Here is a 27978-nt window from a genome sequence, read left to right on the forward strand (position 1 = left end):
GCTTTCATCTGGGGCCTAGGTATAGGACCCACTTAGAAAATGCAGTCAATGCTCTATCCCTCATGAGCGGCAAAAGATTGACATACATTTGTTTCGCTGAAAAAAACCATCACTGATTTTAATGCATTAGGCACAAGAAAAAACACCCCTTGACTTTTTGCATTTGGCATGAGAACTCAGTAATTAACATTGACTGACTCCAACCTATTTGATGTGAGAAAAAATTTGGTGAAAAATGCCCATAGACTTTATTACATTTGGTGAAATTTCAGCCTAATTTTTTTGGCAAAGCTTCACTATACCCTACACAAAAAGGTCCTCCAATAAGAAGTCATTGCTACATAAGCTACCACTAAAGATCATAACAGATGAACTCCAAAACCTCTCACACATGCGCGTGCAAGATTCTAGCTGAGTATCTGACCCAGATACATCATGACACTGTGCATTTCCCAAAGTAACTTTATGGGGCTATTAGGTCATTGCTGGGTCATTGACTTTAGGCAATTTCTGAGTCCAGGGGCCAATGCTGATCATAAACAAGTGACCTCTAATATTCATTTTGTAGCTCGTTTTTTAGTTCATTGTGAGTCCTCTGAGTGTTCAGGGTAGAACGTGGGGGCCAAGAGTTCACTAGAAAAAGACTTAGACTGCATGCCCATTCTCCAAACTAATTTTTCACTTCCCCCAGTCTCTTCCCTTTACATTCTCATGTGTCCTTCCCTCTATTTCTCCTCTTTGTTCTCTTACAGAAATAAAGAATGGAAATGGTATAGGCATACAAAGTCTAATGGATGGTGAGCAGGAGGGCCCACAGACATCGGTACCAACAGGGAGATTTCCTGGCACCCTAATTGGCCAGTCTGCCACTGAATGTACTATGTAACCTGTTGTAAATGATAATGATGATGGAAGCTAATCACAATCATAACGAGCTATGAAGAATGCTACCCCTTGCCTTTACAGCCCAACAAAGCTAGCAGATCAGCAGGAACCACCAAGTGCTTTTGCATGGATGATTCTGATTGGAAAAGCCTCCTGCAAAGGGAACCTCTGTGCAAATAGCCCTGGAACTATTCTAGAAATTTTCAGGGGATGACAGCAGGAAAGAGGTTATTAAAAACCTCTTTTTGAGAAAAGAATACAATAGATTGCAAAATTGCTTCCCTTCTCTTTAAGCACTTCAATACTTACACATTCAAGAGGACTGAAAAATGTATACTATACATAGTAAAGTGGTACATTTTATTAATCTGCCTTCCCTCAGGATCAGGGCAGTTTGTTTTACAATAAAATGTATGTATTTATTTACTTGCAATGCTCTCTTGTCAGTGGCAGTTTGTAGATTGTGGGAGCGCTAGTTAAGGAACCTAAAGTGCCACGGCTAGGCAGTTACTGTGTATCACTGTTGGAATACTAGCTATGTTACTATTAAAAAGCAATTTTCTTTGGCTGATACTGGAAAGCTCCTGTTAATGGACAGAGACATTATTCTATACTTACAAGAAGCCTCACACTGGGAAGGAAGCTAATTAATTGCTCTGTACTGGATTCTGTATTTCTTTGAGGTTTGGCTATATACTGTCCTCCTCTTTCCAGGCATTTGGAGAGCAGCGATGTGTTTGTTTCATTTTTCAGGTGGTCAAACAGTGAACCGTCCAAACCACAAATGGACAAGCATTGTTGCCTGGTGCAAGTTCTACATACAATAGGAGAGAAAGGAACAGAGGATGGTGCCCTGCAGCTTGCAAGATATCTCTTCAGTGAGGTTTGTGTTGTGCATCCTCCCTTGTTCCGGTGCTCTCCCCCAGTCGCTATCAGTCTTTCTTTCTTTCATTAGAATCAAGTAGTTAATTAGCCCCAGCCTGTCCTCTTCCCCCCTCTCTTTCCCTTGAACACAGCAGTAATGATGTCTAATTACCAGAAGCAGTGGATTGCAGAACCATCAGGAAAATCTCTCCAGTTAAAAGCAAAGACGATCAGCAAACCAAGAAACCACACAAAGAATAAATGTGCAATGTGCTTGTTTGTAATGTTGCATTGTCATTGGCATGACCCGAGGCACCATCTGAACTTATCTCCCTTATCTTTTGCTTTGACCATGCATTTTTGTTTGCTCAGGAACACATAAATGATAGATCCACACTTAAGAAACCAAAATGAATGCCCTCTTTAGTAAATACTGGATTCTGCAAAACTGTTCAGTTAATATCGTGGTCTTTATAGCTGAACAGCGGTTGTATGGGCTGATGTGACTTTGCCCTGCAATATGGCTGCTTTGTGGCTTCTGTTACTAAGTGATGAAGGATGCAGGGAATTCAGAGGGTTGCAGATCCCGGCTCTTGTTTTTGCTCTATACTGTAGATCTCAATCCACTGAGGGTTCCAGTAAAGACAATAGTACAGGCTACTGCAGGGCTTCCTAGGTTGCTAAGCAACCACCATGCATGCCGATGCCTGACAGGCCTAAACCCTGAACATTGGTACCTGGCAAACCCCACTCTCCTTATGCAGGTCATAGCAATTATCCACCCTATGTAAAACATCATGTGAAATGCTTTACATGTGGCAAAAAATTATTTCCTCCTGGAAATTTGTCATAAGAAACAGGGGATGGAATGATACCTATGCCAGACTATTAATAGGAATAGGTCAAAGCACACCAATAAAGTGACATAATTAAAGGATATGCCTAATGACAAATTATGTCATTCTGACAGGAGTGATAGAACTGAGCAGAGAGGCATCACAAGAAGCTTCTTGCATCAGTAAGTGGGAGGAATGGACCAGACAGTAGTGGGATGCTCCTGTTGCAAATTCACAACATAAGCAGTGTAAAAACGCAGTGCAATGCTGCTTCTTCCATTCTGTGTATGCACTTATTTTCACAGTAGTGGTTTAACTGCCAAATACCAGGGGTGGCCTGATCACAGCATCTTCTGTATTGTAGTCCATAGTCCCTTCTGCCAGTTTAATTTTCGCTGTCCACTCCTTATGAGCAAGTGAAGTAGAGGGGTGTAAGGGGAAGAGGGAAGCCCTTGAATTTTTAATTGCAATGGGAGCCCGGGTCCTTACTAGATATGCTACTGTTTCCCCAGCTCCTTAGTGTGTCTCACAAACCCTCCCCTCCCACCCATGCATATAGCTGGGTATAAGCAGGAGAGCATGTGGAAGCATGCAGATCAGAATGAGGCAGAACATGTGTGTTTAGAACAGTTCTATATTGTAAAATGCACAGCTGCCTTAATGCAACCCCTTCTTGCATAGGACTGACCCACATGGAATGCAGCGTATCTCAACTAACACACACAGGAACAATATGACTCATACAATTCTCTTTTTTCCTTTCCCAATGAATCATAAATTCAAATTTTTTTGTATCTAAAACAAATATTGGATCCATTTTTTATCCTCCACTAGAAGACCCAGGGGTCTCAATTAACTGACTCATTCATGTTTTTCTGGAGGAAAATGGCAGTGTCAGTTTGCAAACATTAGCATTCTTTCTTAAAAATAACCCCTTGCCCCCTGCCCATGTCAGACTCAGAAACATTTTTTTCTGGCTGCCACAATAATTGTGCTGTCCTCTTACTGGGCTGGGGGCAAAGTTTTAACAGGCTGAAGAACTAAAACTCCTGCATGGAGGCTTTTGTTTTACACAATTTACGCTAACCATACACTGCAGGATCTGTGAGGCCATCGACTGAGTGGATCTTTGGCCCAAGACCAAAAATTAGATCATAACAGGGTGCACTGAGAGAAGACCGCATCAATTTTCCAATGATGTCCTCGCCTCAGGGAGTTAAAACCTGCCCAATAGGAATCTAACTGATCCCCAGTCATATATTTGGGCAGGCTGCCATTTTGCCCCACAGACAGGCCTATACACTGCTGTATAAATCTGGGGTCAGTGGCTGATTTGATAGCTAACGATACAAATTTTAAGTATCATCAGTAAACACAGAGTCAGTAATAACAACCTGGAGGTTATTTTATGAATAAACAAAAAAGCAATAGACCATGGACAGACCCCTAAGGTACTCCACTAAAAGAAGTTCAACAGAAGCTTGGGGGTGCAGCTTGAGTATAGATATATATAGAGGAAGAGTACCACACACGCAAGGACAAAATATTTATTGAAAAAAATCCAACGTTTCGACAGTGTTGAATCTTTTGTGTGTGTGTGTGTGCGTGTGTGTGTGTGTGTGTGTGCTACTCTTCCTCTATTTTCATTTTTGACCTGCACTTAAAGCAGTTGCTTTTGAGAAGGTTTTGCTTTTGTGTTCCTGTTTATCCACTATATATATATGTATTTAAAATGAAATTGTACAAATGTTATACAGTATAATATATTCAAGGGGCCATGGCAAGCACTCTCTGACTTCCTATAAAACCAGCCCTGACCCCAAACCCTTCTCTAAAACTATATATAGAGTGCATTCCTGCCCATGGCTTCTGTATAGAAACGTTGGCTCTGTTTTTTCCCAGATCAGAATCCTGGCTCTGTAATATGTGTGAGTCTCTATAGACCATTTTAATTACTATGAGAGAAATTGACAGGCTGGGATCTCTGTGTGCCTGATCAGAGAAATCAGTTCTTTCCTGTGATACCAATGCACCAAAGCCTGTAGAGATCACCCTTCTACTTTAATAACATGTGATGATTTCACAGATCTGATCACTAAATAAATTTGGAAAATTAATTGCCTTATAATCCCTTTCTATAGACAAAATTTGTGAATGCACAGGGCAGGAATTTCAGAGTTTCATACTGATCTTGTGCTCATTCACAAAACAGGTTCCTGTGCCAGATTAGCAAATGAATGACTGTGTGGGTCTCTATAGGAACCCCCTATGTTTCTATGAAGGAACCAAACACATTATTACAGCTGTGATTTTGATTACAACTTTAACACTGGCAGATCACAGTATTGTTCAGTCTTATGCTGTAATCACAGCCTGTCAGTTCCCTCACAGTAATGCAGTGAGTTTTATACAGACCAGCTCCTGCACAAAGTGTCAGCATATCCTCCACCAACCTGGACAAACTGACTGACCCAGGTATTTGCACCCAGGATAATATAATAATCATTAAAGGTATTGCTTTTAAAGTTTTATTGTTTCATCCTGTGGTGAATGCTGGGATGAAGCCATGAATTTTTTTTTTTTTTTTAAAGTTTCCAGTATAAATTTGGGCATTAATCTCTTAGGTACACCCTCCTGATTACTGCTAACAGTGTATATAAAGAATCCTAATTCCAACAACCACAGCAAACATATCAGCATCCACCCACACCTTCCTTATTTATTGTCTCCCACAGGTTATTGCGTTACAGACTTCCTCTTTATTCAAAATGTGTTATGCGGTAACCAGGGTCACACTGGCCTGCCTGAGCACCAGAGGATTCCCTGCTATACCAGGCCCTAGTTAGCCTCTAGTTAGCCTCAACCTTAGACAATTCCCAACAGCCCTTTTTTATTTCCAATATAAACCTATATAAAACACAAGAGCCATGTAAATTATATCTTTATAAATGGTGCTTAGTGATGTCATCAGTTATAATCATTGCTTAGTGATGTCATCAGTTATAATTGTTGCTTAGTGATGCCATTTCTGCCACATGACTCACTAGAACGTGTGTATTATAAAAAAATAATGCATCCCCAGTAAAATATGAGGATATTAAAAGTCACATCCAGTGATGGATTTGTCTTCCGTGTGCCCCTAGGCCACCCCCATTTTATCGCCCCAAACCGCCTCCCCCGCGCGTGCGGATGCGCAAAATTTAACGTCCCATATGGAACAGTGGGGAAAGGTCCCCATTGCTCCGTATGGGAGCCAAATTTAAAAATTTTGTTGCGGCGGGGCAGCATGCCACCCCTAATTTTGGGCCACCCTAGGCGCGGGCCTTTGTGGCCTTGCCACAAATACGGGCCTGGTCACATCAGAGGTTCATGACCTGTATAAAATATGGTGATGGAACTCCTCTGTAACTTATAATATCCTTATATTTTATAAAAGGGGGTACATTGTTCACTATATGACCTCTACATAATTTTGTACTGTCTCTAACTAATTGCTGTGACAGATGGGCCAGTGTGTCAGGTCTCCGATGGGCCCTAAAAATCTTAGTTTGACACCAAGTACCCAGGTGCCACAAACTGTTAGGTGCCCACTGACTGCTTAATATACAAATATAGTAATTGACTCCTACTATTAAAGTACAGAGGTAGCCAAGGCCTGATTATGCACCAAGTGGACAAAATGTTAATTTGCAGAGAATATATAGCAGCAACCAATTTACACCCCAACATGTAGTTGGGAAACTATACCATGTCTATTTGGTGGTAACTGTGGAAGGCACTTTTAGCAGGACAGTATACAGGGGTCTTACTGAAGAATTGGAGGGACTATAAAATTCAACTTCCAACTAAATACCTTCCCAATATATACAGTAACTGATGAATCTATGGGAGAATGTATCAAATGTGCTGCATTCTAACCCTTCAAAAATGCATTGGTATAAAAAGTGCTGTCGTTAAAAACCTTAAATAGATGGCCTCACTCTTTAATCTCCCAGGGGGTCTGAAATATTTCTCTTCTAGTGGAGTTCAGGATCAGGTTGTTTATTTTAATCATCATCCTTTTGTACAATGCCCAAGGTAAATGATGTGTTTCGTTAAAAATAACATTTTGCATGTACAAACATTTACTTCTTTGGTTCCCTAGATAGACAGTACAACTGGGCCAAAATACAAAACATTGCACTAGAGGAATTGTGGGCATTTGTGTATGAGCTATAAAATAATATTGGGCATCCCAAGCCAAAAGATAGAAGATTGAAAGGTCCTATGAAAGACTGTGCAGCTCCTACTAACTCCTGTATTCACCCACAGTCTGTATTTACATCTATCACATGTACACTTAACCTCATCTCTGGGGCCATTAATGTCTGTGTCAACCCAAATAAAAATAAGACTCACCGGAAGGACTACAATGTCATCACGGGGACTGAGCACTCAGTTACAGGAAAAGGAATTTTGTCCGAGCAGCCCTTCAGCTTCTTTTAAAGTTCCGGAAACCTGTTACTTCATTTTAAAAGACAAGAAACTTACCCCCCCCCCCCACACTTTTTAAAAAAGGTCCCTTCTGTACAGGTCCCGCTTTCTCCACCCAAACTGAAAACTGATCTGGTCCTGGCTTACAGTGTACATGTTCCAGTGTTGCGTGTAGATGCGAAATGGTCAGACATGGCAGCTGCCAAGCCTATTGTGCTGCTTTGCATTCTATGGACAGGTACAGGTGAAGATTGACATCTTTGGAGGAGTACTTCATGTGGTTGCAAAAGGAGGGAGGAGGGGGACTTGTACATGGGGAGCACTATTTCAAAAGCAGCAGGGGGTTTCCTTGTCATTTAAAGAAGACACCAATATACCTTCTGGCAGTGTGGGTTAAAAAGTAGCTAAGCATATGTTTTATTGTCCTAACTGAATGATGCATTTTTGTCTGTGGTAAGCAAAACCAACTCTTGTTTTCCTATGACTGCCACACTCTAAGACAAGTACAATTTGGTTAATAGAAAAACAATGTAGGAATATGGTGGCGACAGATGTTGCTAAGGCCCATTACTGCAGTTTTTAGAGCAATAAAAGGTGGAGCATGGTTTACCTGTTACCAGAAGTAAAAAAAAATCCTGGTTGCCATAGGCCTAGGGGTTACTATTAGCCTTTATTTGTGAGGTTTCAACAATAATAGTGCTTTGTAAACATTTCAGTCTGTTGAGCTTACAAGATTATAAAGACAGATTCCTACCAGAGGCACACACACCAATAGTGCCTACTACATGGTTTATAATTGTGATGGCCAACTGAAGGCACCTCAGTTCTGATGAGGTCCCTAAATTCTAAAACAAGGGTATCCTCATATCTAAAAGATGCCTTATCAAAGCCAGACAAACATGCTACACTATACCATTTGTAATGTGCTCAGCACCACTGTACCATTATGCACACAGGAGGGCACTATTTCACAAGATTCTATAAAATGCATTATTTCTCACCGCGACAGCAGCATGGCAGCTCCCACTTCAAAAACATTAAAAAAAAACAAACATGAAAATAAACAATGCTTGTTTCACCATGTTGAAAAGTTAAGGGATATATTTTAAGAAACATCTGTTGTGAAAAAATGGAGGCATTTTGCTGATGACAAATAGACAGATTATCAATTAATAGCAACAAGCAATGTGGATGTAAAGCAAGATATTCACAAGAAGGGGACTATTGACAACCCTCACTCCTCACTGTCCCACTCGCACTCTGAATTCGAACTGTAACTGTTTAGATGTCTCCTCCGCTGCGAGACTCCCATGTGTTTAATCTGAAAATCTACATAATCTGCTTTGATACTGTGAGACCCTGAGCGATTTTGGGCGGTTAGGGTTATAAAGCTCTTTAGAGAATTGGCAAGTGATCACAAATACATATGCTTCTGGGTTAGACAGATGCACTGTTATCAGATTCACACTTTGCTGGATTCCTTTTTTGACTATTTGATCAGAAGGTAAAGCAATACATTTCATCATCACAACTATATAATGTTTGCAGTTTACAGAGAAAAAAAAAACATTGCTATACAGATATATGGTGGCCCATGTTATCTCAATTTTACCGACCCATCTGGCACACAAGTCCCACAATGTATCGCCAAGTAATCCCTGCTCTTAGCAACAAGCAGCAAATGTAGAGCTCAGGCAGTATCTCTGGTCCTGGCCAAGTGTAGGGCTAGGGGTGAATGAACTGTTCCAAGAGACCCAATCACTCCAAAACAGTACAAAGACCTGTGATTGACCCATGGCTATGTAAGTAAAGGAAATGACCCCTATGGAAGCCTTAATTTTATTCTTTTTCTAGTTTTCTATTTCTTTTTTCTCTATCCAGTCCCTCTACTATTTATCTTCCATTCTAACTACTACCTAGTTGCTCGGGCAATTACATCCTAGCAACCAGACAGCAGTTTGAATTCTGACAGTTGCAGAACAAACTTAAATAAATAAAAAAACAATACAGAAAATAAAAATGCAAACTGCCTTTGCATTCTGGTATTCTAAGCAGAACTTTTTTTATATTCACATCTATAAAGGGTGATTAGGTAAAAGAGCTGGCCAGCACCAGAGTATGACAATGTAGTCCCCAACGTTCTGCTTTTTAAAAGATTCCGTTCTAAGAAGCACCTTTGCCTTCACACCTGCTACTAGAAACTCCCTTGGCTTGTACCATCTGTTAAATCCCCAGAATGAAGATTTGAAGGTTTTGTAAATGCTGCCAAAATGAAAGCTAATATGCTGTTAGATGCTATGGTTGCCCAATAGTAAGATGCCATGTCACGCATTAAGAAGTCTCAGCTTCCAGTTGGTTGATATCAAGATGCTTGGCTCCAGCAAGGGAAGCACCACTAGCACAGGTCAGAACATATTATTAACTGCAAAATCAGTGATCACTCACCTGTAGTCACTGTCCTACATAAATTCATTCATAGGACTTAAAGGAATTACTAAATAATGTATCTTCCCGTAACTGGTAAAATAACAATTCAAGTAAAATGAAGGTGGTTGCTCTGGGTGCAAATGCACAGGCTTATTATGATGTTCTGCAGAAAAGGGTAGTAAATAGCAACTAAATATCATTAACCATTATTGTTACTTTGTAGTTTTATTTAATTAGAAGCAGACCCTAAATGCTAAATATTTAATATAATATAAGTGTGTAGAGCCCCCAAAAAGATGAAAAATAATGAAAGAGACAAGATTCAGTTATTCTGTATGGAAGATGTGTCTGCAGCCTACGTACAGGGGACTGGGAGCTCCTCGGGATAAGGAAAGGCTCCCTGTGTGTCCCCTTTGTGTTCAGAGCTATCTGTGCTACACTAGGGTGCTGCCACCAGCAATGGTGCATTTACAGCAAAAGGTAAGGACCATCCAATCTATAGAGTCCTATAGCTGACATGTAAAACTTGTAGCCCTCCAGCTGACATACAGTAAATATATTCAAACACCAACCATGGAAGCTGGAGGATACTGGGAAATGTAGTGCATAGCAGCTTCAGGTCCTGCAACAGCAAGCAATAAATGTATGTTGGCTGAAGAGGCCGAATTGTGCAGGTTCTAATGTGCAACTATTAAGAGACATCTATAGGGAGTCAGTTATATAAAGTCATTGGGCTTGATAATAAAAAATGAGCCTCTGTTGAAGTGAAGCCAAATAACTGCTGATTAAGTGACAGGTTACAGACAAAGCAGATCTGACACAGAGTGTAATGATAGAATGTACTTGCAGCCCCCAGCTCCCCCTCCCACAAGAGCTGGCCAGGTAAGGCTGAGGAGCAGAGGAGTAGGCAGGTCCCCGCTACTAAGTAACAGCAGTGTTGCTCACAGTCCCATCACTAATGGGTCACCTCCCCACAGCACACGCAGATTCCCCCACCCCCCCCTGCACACACAGCTCCGGTCTGCATCAGTCCCACCACCCCCGCCTGTGCCTGCTCCCATCCTGGGGATATACCCCCCCCCCCCCAACACACACACTAAAAACAGAAAATACAGGGGCACAGCCCGTTACCAGGGAACTGGGCTATAGGGATCAGGACAGGCAGAGAGGGATGGGAAGCAAATGCTGGAGCCTCCCCAAATACCAAGACAGCATATACATATGTGACCCGCAGCTCCATCCCTTGGCTGGTTACCTATTATAATTGGTGTAGCAGATGGTGGTGCTAAAATCAGCATCCCATCCCATGTACCATTCAATGCAGTCTGTACCACAATGGCCAGCAGTGCCACAGGGCAGTATCTGCACACTGTGAAAACAAAGAGAGGTGCAGTGTGGCACAAAGCTTGGGCCGGACTCCTGTGCCAGTCACTGGGGGGGGCAATAGGGACATGCTATGGGCACCACTATGTCCCCCCTCTCCCCTGCCAGCTACAGACAGACAAATGAAAAGAGCACTGACCGTAGTCTTGACAGGGACGAAAAGCACTTGCTGGTCCCCGACGTTCAGCTCGTCCGCATCCCCCAGCTGGAAGCCCTTAGATTTCACCCAGAATTTGAATTTAGCGTTATCCGTGGAGCTGGACTCGGAGCCATTGAGCAACTGCACGATCCGCTCATATTTCTTACGGGTCACTGTCTTGGTCTTGCCGGAATCCCCATAAGTCCTGAGGCACCAGTCCTGGAACTGCCGGTACATGTCCCGATCGCTCTCCATGCTCCCGGCCAGACCCCCCCAAGCGCCCGGCTCCTTCCCCAGCGCACTTGGCACCTGTTCGCCCTGCGCTCACCCACTGGGCGCCGCGTCTGGCAGGTGTCCCGGAACCGGGGGGCTAATCGATCAGATACCGTCCCCCTCCGATAGGAATATGTGCCCAATGGCTGGCTGGGTGGGTGAGGGTGTGTGGGGGAGGGAGAGAGAAGTCTCAGATGTTTTTGTTGTCCTTCTACGTGCTCCGTCTCCCTTGCGCTGAGCAGCAGGCAGGGCTATCCCAATGGCCCGGGAGCCGCTATCCCCCCAGGGGCCGGTGGTGCTTGTGCTGCCTTGGCGCTGCCACAGCCCCGGATTTAGCAGCATATGGTACATACACCCCTAGGTGGCCGTGCTGCTGCCGCTTTATCCCGAATGGGGCAGGTAGAAGGGAGGCAGCCTATCCCAACGCGGGGGGCAGCAGGCTCTCCCGGCCCCTGGTGCTGAATGATAATTGCGGCCCCTTGTGTAGCCCCTGTGTTCCTGGCAGGCTGGCTGCAATCCCACCTTGCAAACTTCAGAGCTTGGATTTCCCAGGATGGCAAGTTTTGCAGGGCAGTCCTAAGGGCTCTCACTTGTTTCACTTCACCCCCAGTCCAATGCCTTATTGGAGAGTAAGAAGCTTGAGAATAGGATATAAGTGCTGGAAGGAACGGTCTGACGGTGACAATGGAGACAATGCAAGGCTGAATCCCGGGAGGATTAGGTGGCTGCTAGGGAGCGCATAGCCCAGACAGGACAGTCAGGAAATAGCACATCCGCTGCTCACTGCTCATCCCTCTCCCCCCCCCAGAGAAGTGCCCGGGTGATGCCTACAGAGCCATCTGCCTCCCTTCGCCCCTCTCAGGGCAGTGTTGGTTGGTCCCTTAGCAGCACGCAGCTCCTGCCCCCATATCCTGCTCACAAAGTAGCTGCAGCCCGTTCCCTCGGTTAGAAGCAGACAGCAATTATTCTTGCAGATGCCAAAATGCCTCGAATAGGCAGTCGCCCTGTTATACCCCCAGCTGCTGCCACACTCGCATCGCACTCACAGTCCGGCCCAGCAGCCTCTGGGATCAACTGCACTAGGGACAAGCGCCCAATCGCCTTTTTCTACCCTTCCCGGCCGTGCTGTTCCTTTATCCTGCCCCAGAGGCAAATGAAGTAATGACTAGCGCCCGTTACCCTCCGCACAGTGTGCCTATCCCACGGCTGGCAAAATGGCTCAGCTTGCTGTTTCCAGGCTCTGGTCGCTGCTTTATTGGATGGTTTCACGGCGGCTGGAGCCGGCCCGGGACTGACAGCCCAGACTCCTTGTCTATTTAAATGGCTGCTTGCCTCTTTATAGGTTTCCTGCTGCCACCTACTGGTGAAAGGTGTCATAGCCAGCACAGTATCGTCGCTTCTTTTATTTTGTACCCTTTTAAAAGGAACTTTTGAGCACCCAGTTATATCTCATTCTGGTCACAGCAAATATATGATAGAAATTCCGATTTGTAGATTGCTCCGTAATAGTTTTAAATCCAATTAAAATTGTCAGCACAATGTCTTGAACGTTTTTGGTAGATTTGATCCTTGGGTTATCTCAGTATCCAGATTTGGGATAATAGAGTTTTAGTAAATCTGCCCCATAGGGATTGTTATTTATAAACGCTGGACAAACTTGCACATGGGCAGTAATTCATTGCAACCAATCAGATGATTGCTTTCAGTGTTCAACCTGCAGCTGGGTGGAAAAATCTAACCACTGATTGGTTGCTGTGGGTTACTGCCCAGGTGCAAATTTGCCCAGTGTTTATAAATGAGCCCTAATTTTTTTTAAGGACATGATTTATTGTGTAGACAGAACACTGGCTCCTTGCGCCCTTATTTTTATCCATTATGGTGGGAACTGCCTGCTTTAATGGACAGATATTCTCCACAGACAGCTATATAGCAAATATCCAGTAATAAAACAGTTTCTTTTGTACCCCAGGTAATTGGTGTAATGACTATTGGCTCCTTGTGCTACAATCTTTGTGTACAAATTGAACCTTAACCCGCACACCCTTAGCTCTCCAAAAAAACTCACCGCTCGGTGCACAATGCCCAGGGGGATCGGCACCCCCTCCACAGACTCCAAACAAATAGCAGTGGCACTCAAGAGCTTCAAGCGGGACTAGCCCTTAAAGTTCTTTATTGCAGAAAAACATGCAACGTTTCGAGGCAAAAACCGCCCCTTTGTCAAGCATGCTTGACAAAGGGGCGGTTTTTGCCTCGAAACGTTGCATGTTTTTCTGCAATAAAGAACTTTAAGGGCTAGTCCCGCTTGAAGCTCTTGAGTGCCACTGCTATTTGTCTACAATCTTTGTGCCCATGCAACATTATTTTCATTTTTACATACAAAGTGTTTTCTGCAGTGAGTTTCACTAAAGCTGGCCATACACGTGGCGATCTGACGATGTTTCGTGCGACCATCGGTCGCACGAAACATCGTCAGATGTGCCACACACCATTCAGGACTGAATCGGCAGGTAAGGACGTAGAAACAATAGGATTTCTACCTCCTTCTGCCGATTCAGCGCTGAAGGGAGATTTTGGTCAGGCGCCTTCTATGGCGCCCAATCAAAATTTTCAAACTGGTCCGATCGGTGAGTCGGCCGATATCAGCAGCTTCCTGTGATATCAGTCGACTCGCCGACATACCATACACGCACCGAATATCGTACTAAACGAGGTTTCGTACGATATTATCGGTGCGTGTATGGCCACCTTAAGTCTGGCTCTGCCAGGTTTACTATGTTTTTAAAGGTCACAGTTTAAAAAGTCTGAGAACCCCGCTATGAATACATATATATTATGTTACTAGAGCTTCCCTTGCTTTTGTATGTAATTCTTTACATTCTGCACCCAGGAAACTTTAAAAACGTAGCAGTATAGATTATTCTGCCTAGTGAGATTTATTTTCTGCATATTTATGTTGATTCATATAAGTGGGTGCAGTCATAATTACACTTGCAAGGTAACTTTAGCCACAGGCTTTAACAAAAAATGCCAGCTTGTAATCAGATTTACCAAGCCATAACTTTCATGCACCACAACTGCTCAGTTCAGATTGATTTTGATTTGAATGCAGCATTTTCCCCCACATTTGCAGTAAATTTGCAGACTTAACAGTGAGTTGCGCTTGGTGCAGTTGTGTCTGATGTCAAATTGTATGCAATTTTGCTGAAAAATTATTATCCCCAGCTTTTGGTGCCAAATTGCTGTCTGTGCCCAAGTGGACGCTGTGGGAACCCTGGAGGCTGCGATAGTTCCTCTGCATCAACAGGTGCTCTTTCATGCAATTTATCCAAACAGACTGGTAGGGTACAATATTGCTTGGTGCCAACGCAGGAAAGCGCAGGGAATATGTTTGGACAAAAGTACATTTAATAAGTGATGTCGATTTGCACAACTGTGTCCAATGTTATGGTTAACTTTGTTTGGTTGGAGTTGAAAATGAGCCCTAAGGTCTCACATATAAGACTGTCCTTATTTTTCTAAAACCCACAAACTGATATCTAAAACCATAACTGGTTATAAGGGAAGTTCACCCATATTTTAACTTTTATCAGATCACAGATAAACCTATTTGATTTCAACATTTCAGTTGGTCGTTATTATTTCTAGTTGTCGTCTTATTTAAATTATTAGGCTTCCTATTCTGGCTCTTTCCAAAATAGAAAATTCTGTGTGGTTGTTGGATTCATTGACCCCAGCCCCCACAAAACAGAATGAGGTTGAGGATTTAGCATAGCTGTTGTTCTTATTTCATTATCGCATTTTTCCCTTTAAATTACCAGTACTATAAATGTTCCACACTGATTTTGCCAGGGTTATTAACCCCTAACAACTAGTTTAATAATTTACATTCTATGCCTAAGAGTTGCAGACTAGAAAATGTAAGTAATTCCAAAACCAAATGCGGACCAATTGCAAATTGTCCTGAATTCCTCAGTCTACACCAGTGCTGTCCTTCTGTGGTGCAGAGGGCTGGAATTTCTCTAGCATACATAGTGGAGGGCCGCTAATGGAAGTCAGTTTTGACCACTACCCTTTTTTAAACCACACCTTTTTAAGATCATGTCCACGTTAATGGTGGTAGCGCAGCAAAAACCCAAATGTTTGGTGCTCACTGTGGTGATATCAACCCCCATTTATACGTGAAAGAATTATATTATGTCATATTAAGATGTACCCTTAAATCCATATGCCTGCTCCTGCCCTGTGGATAGCACAGTAACCCCCAGCACATACTTACAGCACACCTTAGGGACCATTTAATGGCTATATCCAACTGCTAACAAACTCCCAGAACACACCCCTGCCCTGCTTGCACTATGGTGCCTGTGTGTGCCATACTCTGCCTGCCCTACCCCACCTGTGTGTGCCATACTCTGCCTGCCCTTAACTGCCTGTGTGTGCCATGCTCTGTCTGCATTATGTTGCCTGTGTGTGCCATACACAGAGACAGCATAGGGCAGGCAGTGCATACAGGGGGATTACAGCCTGAATCTGAGGTGTGAGCAATGCAGGGGGCCAGTTAATCTCAGTACTGATACCATTTAAAACTTACACAAAGGTAAGCCATCAAAGCAACCAGACAGGTGGGGGCCACATAGATGGCAGTCGTGGGCTGCACGGGCGGCAGTTGGAAGCACTGGTCTACACTACTGCTGAGCTGCAAGCTGGAGTGATATCACCCCCCTCCTAGCAGCCAATCAGCAGGACAATGGGAAGGTAGCAAGATCCCAGTAGATATCAGAATAGCACTCAATAGTAAGAAATCCAAGTCCAGCTTGGGACTCCTCCAGTTACATGGGAGTAGGAGAAACAATAGGTTACCTGAATGCAGTTCTAATGTGTAGCGCTGGCTCCTTCTGAAAGCTCAGACTCAGACACAATGCACTGAGATAGCGCCTACACACCAATATTACAACTAAAAAAAATACATTTCATGGTTCAAGAATAAAATTTTAAATGGCAGAGTGAATTACTTACTATGTAAACTGTCATTTAGAAATAAAAAGTACCACATAAAAATCATGACAGAATCTTGTGTAGCAACAAAACAAATGAAGGTGACAAAATGCAAACATGGATTCAGTGTACATTGTCGTCTGTGTAGATTATAGGGAGTCCAGATCAGATTACATATCCCTGATATTTTCCTTCCTAAAACTAATTAAGTTAATGAAGTCATTCATGTCCCAGGCAACATTCAGCTTTTCTGACTTTTTCTAGTGCAGCAAGGATCAATACAATTTACATGTGGTGCACACTGTAAGGGTAAGTGGTATCATAATGAAGTGTATGCTAGAAGAAGTACCAATACAAAAATACAAATGGCTTGTTTTTTGGAATTGTGCTCCCAAGATTGCAGGTAATACAGTAACCAGTTTTGTATAAAGAACCACTTTTAAAATCTGTTATTAATAATTTGAAATGTTGTGTGTAAGAAACAAGGAAGCTGTGGCCCACCCTGAATTCCCTCCCCACCCACAGTTTTGGAAGATAATGCGGGGAGCCAAGGAGGTAAGAAAACTTTTGCACAGTGGTAACCCCCCTGGCCTACCAAAATTATCCTCCATGGGTGCTGCTGGGAACTGGGTGTTTAAAGCAATATATCTGTGTTGCCAATTACACAGGGGGATCTGGAAAAGCTTGCGATATGGGCATATATGTGGCAGATCTAGCACACCATTTAGAACTCTAGCAAGATTAGAGATTGCATTTTTAAAAATATTCTTTCTAGACAAAACATTTACAGCACATTGTAAAAAAAAGCATGTAGACACAACAGGGTTAACAGGAAGTTTTGCGTAAAAGAACTTGGCAATGCCAAGAGCATGAATAGCTTTAGCATTAACCCATATATTTTCTCAAGATGACCACCATTCATTTTTAGACCTGTAAGAGTCCATGATATCTTGAACCTTGAATTCTTGGCATCCATCTCAAAACAGGAGCAAGAAGAAGATCACTATAAGAAGAGAAGGCATGGTGTAAGATGTCAAGGTGTAGAGGAAGAGACAACTTAAGAGACAGAATTCATTTTTTTGCTAAAATCTTGTAGGGTTTAGTTTGAGGCCCTAAACTGAAAGGTAAAGGGGAATGCAGGAGAACCCTCAGCCAACCGAGGAGATCATGTAACTAAGAAAGGACATATAGTGATGAGAAGGAGCATGTTTTTCCATAATTCCAACATCATTGTGTCAGTAGAGCTGTGGTTGGTAAAACTGCACCCCATGTGTTAAAAGGCACATAATTGCTCTTCACCACAAATCGCACATAGTAGCACTAATACTCTTGTGCTGGGATGTCATCATTTTCTGCATCAAAAATACATCATTGTGTCCTTTATGAGCAAGTATACCGCACCTATTGATGCAGCATGGGATTCATATGAACAGAGTTGGGGGCTCATTGGCACTTCACAACAGGCAGGGCTAGCAGCTTTAGACACAAGTATTTTTAATGAAAAGCTCTAATTCATACTGCAAAATACTGCACAGAAATGATAAAGGATAAAGGGGAAGCATTAGACTGCTCCAAAGCAGATCATTTGTCTTTATAAGAGACAAAGTGAAATCTATAAAAGAAAAGTGCCCAGCAGGCTTAGTGAAGTTTTGCTGACAATATATATTTGAGATTTTTAAGATCCATAATAGTTCAGTTAAAAAGTGTTGCCACTCCCCAAGGGCAAGCCTGATGGTCAGCAGCTCTCTGTTTCCATATCATAATTTTTCACAGCTGAAAAAAAAAATTCTGGAGAAATAATTGGAAGTATAAAGGTAGCCTTGGAAACCTGTAACAAAAATCTGAAATGTTTTAACAAACAGGTAAAATAACTATAACATCATTTTAGACTTTTATAGAATCTTGCCAGCTTTTAATTTTAATTTACTATTTAAGGTTTCAGAAACTATTCATGCAAGTATTTGCATTCACATTTTTCCTGAACTGAGGTAAAAATACAAACTCAATTTTTGATAAATCAGCCCCCTGGTGTAAAATTATTATTTATTACTAAGTTGTTTATCTAGACCAGTCATTTTAATCCTCTGGAGTTGGCTAATTGCTGTCATAGAGTGGAGTGGATTTTTAATTGTTTAGTGGAGACCAAGAAAGGGAATGCAGGAAGACCCTTCTACCAACCTTTATTTATTATTGTAAAGACTTGAATTGTCTTAATACCTACTGGAGCCAGCCAGCCAACAGAGGAGATCATGTAACTAAGAAAGTGCATACGGTGATGAGAAGGAGTATGTTTTTACATATGGGTTCTCTTTCAAGCACTGAAGTTTAATATGACATATATGCTCCTAGATATCATGTAGAATGGCTATTACAAAACAGAGGACAAAATCCCAAAGGATATGATTAATATGATTTTGAAAGACAGCAGGAACATTGAAGAGGTCAAAGTACATGACAGTATAATAATCATCAGCATAGGAATATTGAAGGTAGTTTTCCATTCATCACTCTGACAAACATGGATATGAAAGTTCCCCCTTATGTTAAGTTAGTAAACTTATAGAAGATCTTATCCACTTAAAACAGTGTGGAATAAGGGGAAGGGAGTAATAGTTCTTAGCTGTAAATTTTTTAAAAGCCGCAGTACTCTCTACAGGGCCTTAAACTTCAATCCTTCTTTTGCAATATAAAAATCCAGCAACAAAAGACTGACTTACAAGTTATCGAGCCCTTAGCAAGATTTTCCAGCATATATTGTTTCACAATCTTAGTTTTCAGATCTAGAAATGGTTCTTTTTCGTTGAGTACAGTTCTGGAAAGTAGTTCAATAGCATTATAGCACCATCTTTTAAATCAAAGACATCAGCAATATCCCAGTTGCATTTGGGTAAAAGTATTCTTTCTTCAATAATACCCTATTTAACCTTAATTGTGGACTCCCCTAATCCCCCCCCAGGGTGGCCGTAGCCTCAGTGTGGGAACCATTGCTCTGCTTAGGGCAGAAATTAATAAGCAACTGACTAATGGGTACAAGACTAATTGTTCGATATATAGAATCATTCATCATTAACACTAAGACTGCTGTCTTGGAAATATGGTTGTAGGCCAAAGGATTAGTCAGCAGACTGCCTATATATCAAAAACTCCAGCCAGGAACCAGTCAGAAATATCATTCTTTGCAGCTATTGTTCATTATCATTTGCTTGAGCCAAAACCTTGCAGACGCCCCTTACTCACAAACCGCAACTTGAAACACTGAAGAGATAGTTTTAATAAAAATGTGGGGAAAGTGAGTAGTATGTTGGACAGTGGCCTTGCTCTAGAAAACTTCTAAATCTCTTACTCTAATCTATAAATGACACCGTACAGGATTCTGTTAAATTGTAGAAATGGGTCTAGACCTTTTTAGATAAAAATCAAAATACAAGTCTATGGCTAATAATACAAGCTGCTGATCCTATAACTTAGACTATATGCCATTTTGTAAAGTAAAATTGCTGTTTTAAAGGAAAACTATACCCCCAGAATGAATACTTAACCAACAGATAATTTATATTATGTTAAGTGGCCTAGTAAAGAATCTCGCCAAACTGGAATATACTGTATATATATCAGTAAATATTGCCCTTTTACATCCTTTCCCTTGATCCACCATTTAGTGATGGGCTGTGTGCTCCCTCAGAGATCACATGACCAGAAATAATGCAGCTCTAACTGTAACAGGAGAAAGTGTGGGAATTATAGACAGAACTCTGTCCATTAATTGGCTGATGTGGCCTAGCAGTATGTGTGCCTTGGCTTGTTTGTGTGCACTGTGAATCCTATGATCCCAGGGGGCGGCCCTTAATTCTTAAAATGGCAACTTTCTATTTAGGATTACCCAATAGCACAAACTACTAAAAAAGTATATTTTCATGAAGATGGTTTATTTAGATGAAGCAGGGTTTTACATATGAGCTTGTTTATGCAATATGTTTTTATAGAGACCTACATTGTTTGGGGGTATAGTTTTCCTTTAACAGTCAAAGCAAGCTGCACCCTGATTTAGAGTTGCATGGTATTTTCTGGGCTTCATTTTGACCTCCTTCAGAAGAAATTATCAAATGTTTTGTTGATGAACCTTTCTCCAAACCAATAAAAATTGAACAAAAGTTTACATATGAATTGCCTTTTTTAATAGCTGTATTGCCATGTTATACAATCAATCAGTGCAGGTAGGGGATCTGTTATCCAGAATGCTCAGGACCTGGGATCTTCTGAATAAAGAATCTTACCATAGTTTGGTTCACTATGCTTTAAGTCTACTAAAAATCATTTGGTATTGTATTATTATTACTACAGAGAAATAAGGAATCATTTCTAAAAACCAGGATCATTTGTTTAACATGGAAACTATGGGAGATAACTATGAGGTTTATTTAATGTTGAAATTATTTTTAGTGGACATTACGTATGGTGATCCAAATTATGGTAAGATCTCTTATCTGGAAAACATCAGATCCCAGACATTCCAAGTATAGATCCTATAAACGTACTAACACAGGTCACAATCATATATATTTTATACTCTAGAGTTAACTCTTTAAACTCATTTTCTTTCTATAATGCATTAGTATTTTTCGTTTTTAAAGAAACAGTAACACCAAAAATGAAGATATTTTACAGTATTTAAATATAATGTAATGCTTCCCTGCACTGGTAAAAGTTGTGCATTTGCTTCAGAAACCCTAGTATATTTTATATAAATAATCTCCTGTGTAGCCACGGGGGCAGCCATTCAAATCAGAAAAAAGGAGAAAAGGCACAGGTTAGATGCAGATAACAGATAAGCCATGTAGAATACAATGATGTGGTATTTGTTATCTTCTATGTAACCTGTGCCTTTTCTCCTTTATTCCAATTTGAATGGCTGCCCCCATGGCTACATTACAGCTTTGTTACATAGCAGCTTTGTGTGAAACATCTCTAATGTTTCACACTACCCAGAGCATTTTTTACATGGGGTACACACACAAGAAGGCCAGTATACACTGACCCAGGCTGCTTGGGATTGGTCTCGGGAGGCCAACAATAAATTACGTCAAAGATGTAGGTGTCCTATTTAGGGATGTGTGGCAGTGCAAATGAACTATTCACCCACCCGGAAAGCACAATAACCATACGCCCTCAGGGGGATCCAGCAGAATGTGTGTGTGTACAGAGGAGGCAGCAGTGTGCCAGAGACCAGCATATCCAGGTGGTTAATTCAAGGAAAAGTTACCATGGCGACCCTTCAGGGCTGAACCTTTAAAAAAAACAGCAGATCAGCTGACATCATTAGCTTAGGACCTAATTATTGCTTATTGGAGCAGCATATGAGGCAAGGGGACAGCTGCCAGTGAGGACATTGTTTTTTTGTACTATGTCAGCTGTGTTACCATGGGACAGGCCAAACAAATCTCCACAGGAGATATCTTAGGCTAATGTCAGACCAGGGTTATGGCGTATATTTTCGGCAAGCTGAAAAACGCTTGCCGAAAATACGGCCATATGCTTTCTAGCTGTGCCTGCACCCAAATGAATGGAATACACTCAGGTGCAGGCACATGTAGCCTAAATACACATAAAAACGCAAGACATTTTCTCACATTTTTATGCTGATATCAGCTACATGTGCCTGCACCCGAGCGTATTCCATTCATTCAGGCACAGCTAGGAGGCATATGGCGGTATTTTCAGCAAGCGTTTTTCAGCTTGCCGAAAATATACGCCATATGCCTGGTCTGACATTAGCCTTACAGGACCTCAGCACAATAACTGCCAGCTAACCATTACAGTGCTTCCAAAACCTCTAGCATAGCATTTGGATCCTCTAATAAAAACTGCCAGCCACTCTTGCCATATGATCTGACAAGAGGTGATCTCATCTTGAAAAAGTCAATAAAGTTGCCATGATACCAAGATTACTTAGTCACAGCTTTCTTGATAAAGGCCGTGTATCTGTATGATTTCCTGACACTTCAGCAAGGCACAGGCAGAATAAGATGGGAAAGCTGTCATATGAAGAGCTCAGGCTCAAACAACATTTGGATTTCCAAATACTTACCCACTCCCTTTGTGCATAAATATTCTATTGTAAATGTTTTATCAAAAACTGTCATCATTTTGAATTGTATTTGGTGCCATCCCAGGAACCAATATACTTTTTTATACTTGCAAATCCTTCTTTTGTTTTGGTGCCAACACCCCTTAATGAGCACAGATAAAAGCGGGTAACGGCCTGACCTTTGGTGGGCCATAGTCAAAGGAAGGCAAAATTGCCAACCTGAGGATGACACTTCTACAGAGTAACATAGAGTTGGTATTATGTAAACCTTTACCCCAGTAAGTAATGAACTCTGTTTTTTTATGTGTTATTTTGGGCAGATCACAGTTTCCTGAACAGTGCTGAATTTTTTTGGAAAATGGTGTGCACCATCCATATAGGTGCCATGGTAGATATTCATGTGCCACAGTAGATATACAATATTCAGGATCATTAGCAGCAGTTGTACACAGAATGGTTCTTTCATTACAGTGCTCACCCTTGGTTTGCAACCAAAACCATTTTAGGACAACTTTGTAGTGGCTTTCCAAGGCAAGCATAAGATTATGTACTTGAATCTTTGTGGATTACTCATGTAATGTATTAACCAACTGACACTCTGGAGAAGCCAAAAGTGATTCTATAGTGCTTCTACAGTACCTAAACTTAGTATCTAACCCCTCAGACATCACTATGTGTGGCTTTCCACTCCAGAGCCTCCTGCATCAAGTGGTTCCAGGAGAAAGATTCTGATTTACCTCATACTTTTGATAACACTAAATGGGTTAACTGACATCAGTTAGCTGTTATAGCACTCTACCCTTCTAATCCAGGAAGGGTAAGTACACTCATACCTGTCATAGAGGCACATACATACATCAAGATGGATATCCACTGCATCTGTAGAGGCAAGTCTAATTTGCATTACAACCCTTAAGGTGGCCATACACGCACCGATAGTATCGTACGAAACCTCGTTTCGTACGATATTCGGTGCGTGTATGGTATGTCGGCGAGTCGACCGATATCGCAGGAAGCTGCTGATATCGGCCGACTCGCCGATCGGACCAGTTGGAAAATTTTGATTGGGCGCCATAGAAGGCGCCTGATCAAAATCTCCCTTCAGAGCTGAATCGGCAGAAGGAGGTAGAAATCCTATTGTTTCTACCTCCTTACCTGCCAATTCAGCCCTGAATGGTGTGTGGCACATCTGACGATGTCATCGTCAGATCGCCACGTGTATGGCCAGCTTAAGTCTCTCTTAGGTAATGTTTTAGCTTAGCAACAGCTAGGGAGCCACAACCTGCAGATTCCTGGACTCATAGAAAGGCCTGTAATGAAGTGTCATGTAAGACATGCACAAAACACATCGTAGGAAACAGTGTCTGTGTGCTGCACTAACCCTAGCTGTACCAGCAATATAGAACAGAAAATAGATTGTGTGCATTGCATCAAACTTAGACTTACCCCTGCCAGCAACAGTATAGGAAATGTATTCTTTGCATTAACTTTGGACATGCCCCTGCAATGTAACTGATAAAAGCATTGCTTCTGTTTGTTACTTTTATGCGTAGTGTTGCTTCCTACAGCGACAAGCCACATGCAACAAAATTCCCTCAGCCAAAATGTAGGATTTAAAGCCCACCACCTCCCATTTTTCCATGGTGAAGTGCATATGGGGTGCAAGATTTGCTATGTAGCCTGCTTTCCAAAACAGCCCAGTGCTTGTATTTTAAATCCAGGACATGGGGGGGAAGAATTTTATATGGACAGATTTGGGGAAAATGTACAGAATATAAATATTGTACAGTCTTATGCCAGCCATACATGCTTATACATTGCCCATTTAGGAAGGTTATCCAATGAGCCATGCTTTTCAAAACTAGATTAATTTAAATTTGTAGTTAGTTAGAGTGGGCAGATGTCTAAGATAATGGGCAGAACACTACTTCCCACTTTCAGCTCTCTAACCTCTTAGTTAGTCAATGACTTTGGAGGGGGGGGCACATGGGACATAACTGTTCAGTTAGTTTGTGAGCATGCAGGCAGGGTCGCCTTGCCGGCGCTACCCCAGCCCGACCGCTCCTCCCCTGACGCGTTAAATGTACGCACTCAGGGGAGGACATCGGGTGGGGGGCCCTGTGAGGGTAGGGGGGGTTAGGGGATGCACCCAGCGGGGGCACCTGCAGGGACCCTGGGGCAGGAGCCCCGGTGGGCCCTTCACCCCCCAGTTCGACCCTGCATGCAGGTCAGATTCAAATGCAAACTAACTGAACAGTTCTGATTGGTTACTGACTGCAAACAGCTTAGAGTGCTGTAAAGGAGGAAGCGTTCTGGCCATTATGTTAGACACCTTCGCACTCCAGCCTGTAAAGATTACATTTTTGCCTATCTAACTATATTGAAAACATTTTAACATAATGTCTTATATATATTGATAATGGGTGGGTGCAGAAGATCTCTTGTCTGCTTGCCTAGTAGAAAACCTGTAAAACACCTATAACAGGGATTGCAAAAAGTTCAGAACCGCACAATTTCCTCATACACGATGGCACCAAATTGTTTGCTGGAAATGCTTACTGAAATTATTTCTAGAGTTCTATCTGTTCTGTATACATTGGCAGGTGTAAGTTTTTTCCTGTTTTTTATATAATTCCTCTGGCTATAATTAATTTAGACTAATAGAAACCATAGATTTTACACATACTTAAAAGATCAAGCATTATTACAAAATGTAAAATAAAATGATTTCAGATTCCAGTTGCATCTTTATTGCAGGTTACACTTTACAATGATTTCTTCCTACCAGAGGGACCTTTTACATTGTATGTACTAAAATCCATTTTCCGTCAAATGTGGCTGCTTAGACATTTAATGGATTTGTAAGATCCTTTTTATATTTGCTCCTTTGAAAGAAGGTATTGTTTGACATAATACCAACAATATGTTTCACAGATTTAAAGGCCCAGTAAAAAAGATGATTTTACACTCCAGTGATTACCATATTCTAAGTGCTCCCTGCATTTCCAAATACTGGGATAATATCACCATTAGTCTGTTAAAGCCAACAAAAGCAGTTTGTTTTCACATTTGGGATCAATGCTGTTCAGCCTTCAGATTAGCTTGTGCTACTGAGCCTGCTTTATATCCATTTACATTTGGTAATTAGCCCATTTGCTAAAGATTTAACTTTTTTGTTGTGATATTACAACAAAGAAAAGCAGTTTGTTCATAGATTGAGTGGACCTCAGATGGCACCACTTTCAGCTCAGTATATGTTTATATTTTTATTTTGATGATTACTTTTAGATTTAGGGCTATTCACACACAGATTTTGTGTCCCTTGTGCACAGCCTGCCAACCAACCTTGCAGAAGGCAAAAGCGGAGGAAATAAAAATTGCAGCATAATCAAACACTAGGCACCACTGGAGCTTTCTCTGGGCTTCACCGTAATACAGCCAGAGAGAAGGAGCAGTATACTGTAATTAGTGGCTATTTCAAGGCAGGCAGAAACAGGGCTCTCTTCTGGAAACTGTTGTGGACAAGTTATTAAATGCTGCTTTTATCAAAGCCAACCTGTTACAGGAATATTATTGATATGTAAGAACACATTTTAGCCCAGCAATACAGAATTTTAAGGCCTTTAAAGGAACAGTTCAGTGTATAAATGCAACTGGGTAAAATAGATAGACTGTGCAAAATAAAAAATGTTTTCAATATAGTTAGTTAGGCAAAAATGTAATCTATAAAGGCTGGAGTGGGAAGGTGTCTAACATAATAGCCAGCAACACCTACTTCCTCCTTTACAACTCTCTAAGCAGTCAGTAACCAATCAGAACTGTTTACTTAGTTTGCTTTTGAATCTGACCTGCGTGCGCACAAACTAACTGAACAGCTATGTCTCATGTGGCCCCCTCAAGTCACTGACTAACTAAGAGGCTAGAGAGCTGAAAGCCCATTATGTTAGACATCTGCCCACTCCAGCATTTATAGATTATATTTTTGCCTAACTAACTATATTGAAAACTTTTTTTTTATTTTGTGCAGTCTGTTTGTTTTACCCAGTTTCATTTTTATACTGAACTGTTCCTTTAAGGATGCTCTGTAGCTGGTGGTTCATTCCTTCTGTGCTGGAATGAAGACAATGACAAATCACAAGAAGTAAACAATGTACCTGTGATCTCCAAGGACAGTAATTTTGTTTTGTAAGCAGTTTAAAAAATGAAAGTGATGATTATAGAAATCTAGACTACGCTAAGGGGCATATTTATTATACTGTGTAAAAAATGTTGAGAAAATTTGCAGTGTAAAAAGCAGCATAATTTTCTATGCGTTTTTTCTTCCGCGGGAACATACGTGAAATAACGGTGTAAAATCTGGCGTTCAGACGGCGATTTTCTTCGTTTATTTTACACAGCTTTTTACTTCGTTTTTTCAGTGAATTCGTTTTACACAGCATAATAAATATGCCCTGGCTGTTGGTTTAAGCAATTCCAGGTTGGAGGCTGTGAAAACATAGAGGGAAATAATCAATTACAGGGTTGCTAATATGGCTACAACATACTAATTTATACCTTTGCCGAAAACTCATGTGTATCCTTGTTTTAAAATCAGGCTTCTTTAACTGAGGTCCAAAAAAGAATTTATAACTAGATGGCAAATGGCGCTTGCTTTCTCAAGTAATTTTAGGACAATGGTTTCCTCTGTGCCCTTTGAGTACCTGAAGCAACGGCTGGGGGGGGGGGGATTCAGTATTTGCTCAAATCAAAAATATGATGGATAAGGTGCATCACTACTGAAATATGGTATGTGCATCTCAATAAAGATGTCAGCTTTTGTGCATGTATCAACACAGAACCACTTCTTCCATTTAGCCTACCTATGACCATGTAAAGTAATGAAAAACAGTTTCCTAATGTATAAAATCAGTCATGCAGTGTCTGTACTTGATGTTTGTGGACTGCAAAAACTTTGCCGATGATCCCTCACCCCTAATGAAAAAAAACAAGAAGAGCCAATGTGGCAACCCCATGCCCAGCAGTGGCCTCACATAGCACTCCTACATATGCCCTTACATTTTCTAGCCAAAAGATCTTACAACTTTGAATAGTGAAAGGAGATCTGTACTGCATAATAATAAAACTAATTCTACCCAGTGGGGATAATGATGTGTTCTTCCATCTATCAAGCTTCCTTGTTCCCATACAGAAATAGGGAATGGCATAAAAAAGGCTAACTAGTTAGAAGCAAGAGGGCCCACCAGGAGTTTTTCTGGTATCCCGGTGGGCCAGTCCAACAATGGTTAAATTATGTGAAAAAATAAGGATAAGGCTAGGGAAAGATTGTTATAGTCTTGGATTGTGAGTACAGTCTGTGTAAAAAAAACAACACACCAGAATGAATTTCCCTGAAGTTTATATTTTTACTGCCTGCGCAGCCGAGAGTTCATTGAGAGCAGTTTCTGGATGGCAGCGGCACCTCTTTCAGGGTACTTTGGTTACCATGGAGACGTTACTCATCCTGGGCACCTGAAGGACTGCATGAGTGAAATCAGCTTTCCTATTTAACCCCTTTGCTGTTGTTTCTATAGATACAATATTTTTCTCATTAAGAGAGCTACTGTAAGTAACATGAGATA

At 41.5% G+C, this 27978-nt stretch overlaps 1 protein-coding gene across 3 annotated transcripts in view; it reads right to left on the reverse strand.

Moving 5' to 3' along the window:
* The window catches only part of nol4 (nucleolar protein 4), a 150394-nt gene extending 137812 nt beyond the window's left edge, over nt 1–12582 (reverse strand). For all 3 annotated transcript variants that reach the window (XM_031903924.1, XM_031903923.1, XM_031903922.1), the window contains exon 1: nt 11008–12582. In XM_031903924.1, the coding sequence (XP_031759784.1) occupies nt 11008–11262 (255 nt within the window). In that variant the 5' untranslated portion in view covers nt 11263–12582. The remainder of the gene's footprint in view (nt 1–11007) is intronic.
* Between the last annotated feature and the right edge of the window lie 15396 nt (nt 12583–27978).

Source organism: Xenopus tropicalis, chromosome 6 (assembly GCF_000004195.4).
Source record: "Xenopus tropicalis strain Nigerian chromosome 6, UCB_Xtro_10.0, whole genome shotgun sequence".
NCBI lineage: Eukaryota > Metazoa > Chordata > Amphibia > Anura > Pipidae > Xenopus > Xenopus tropicalis.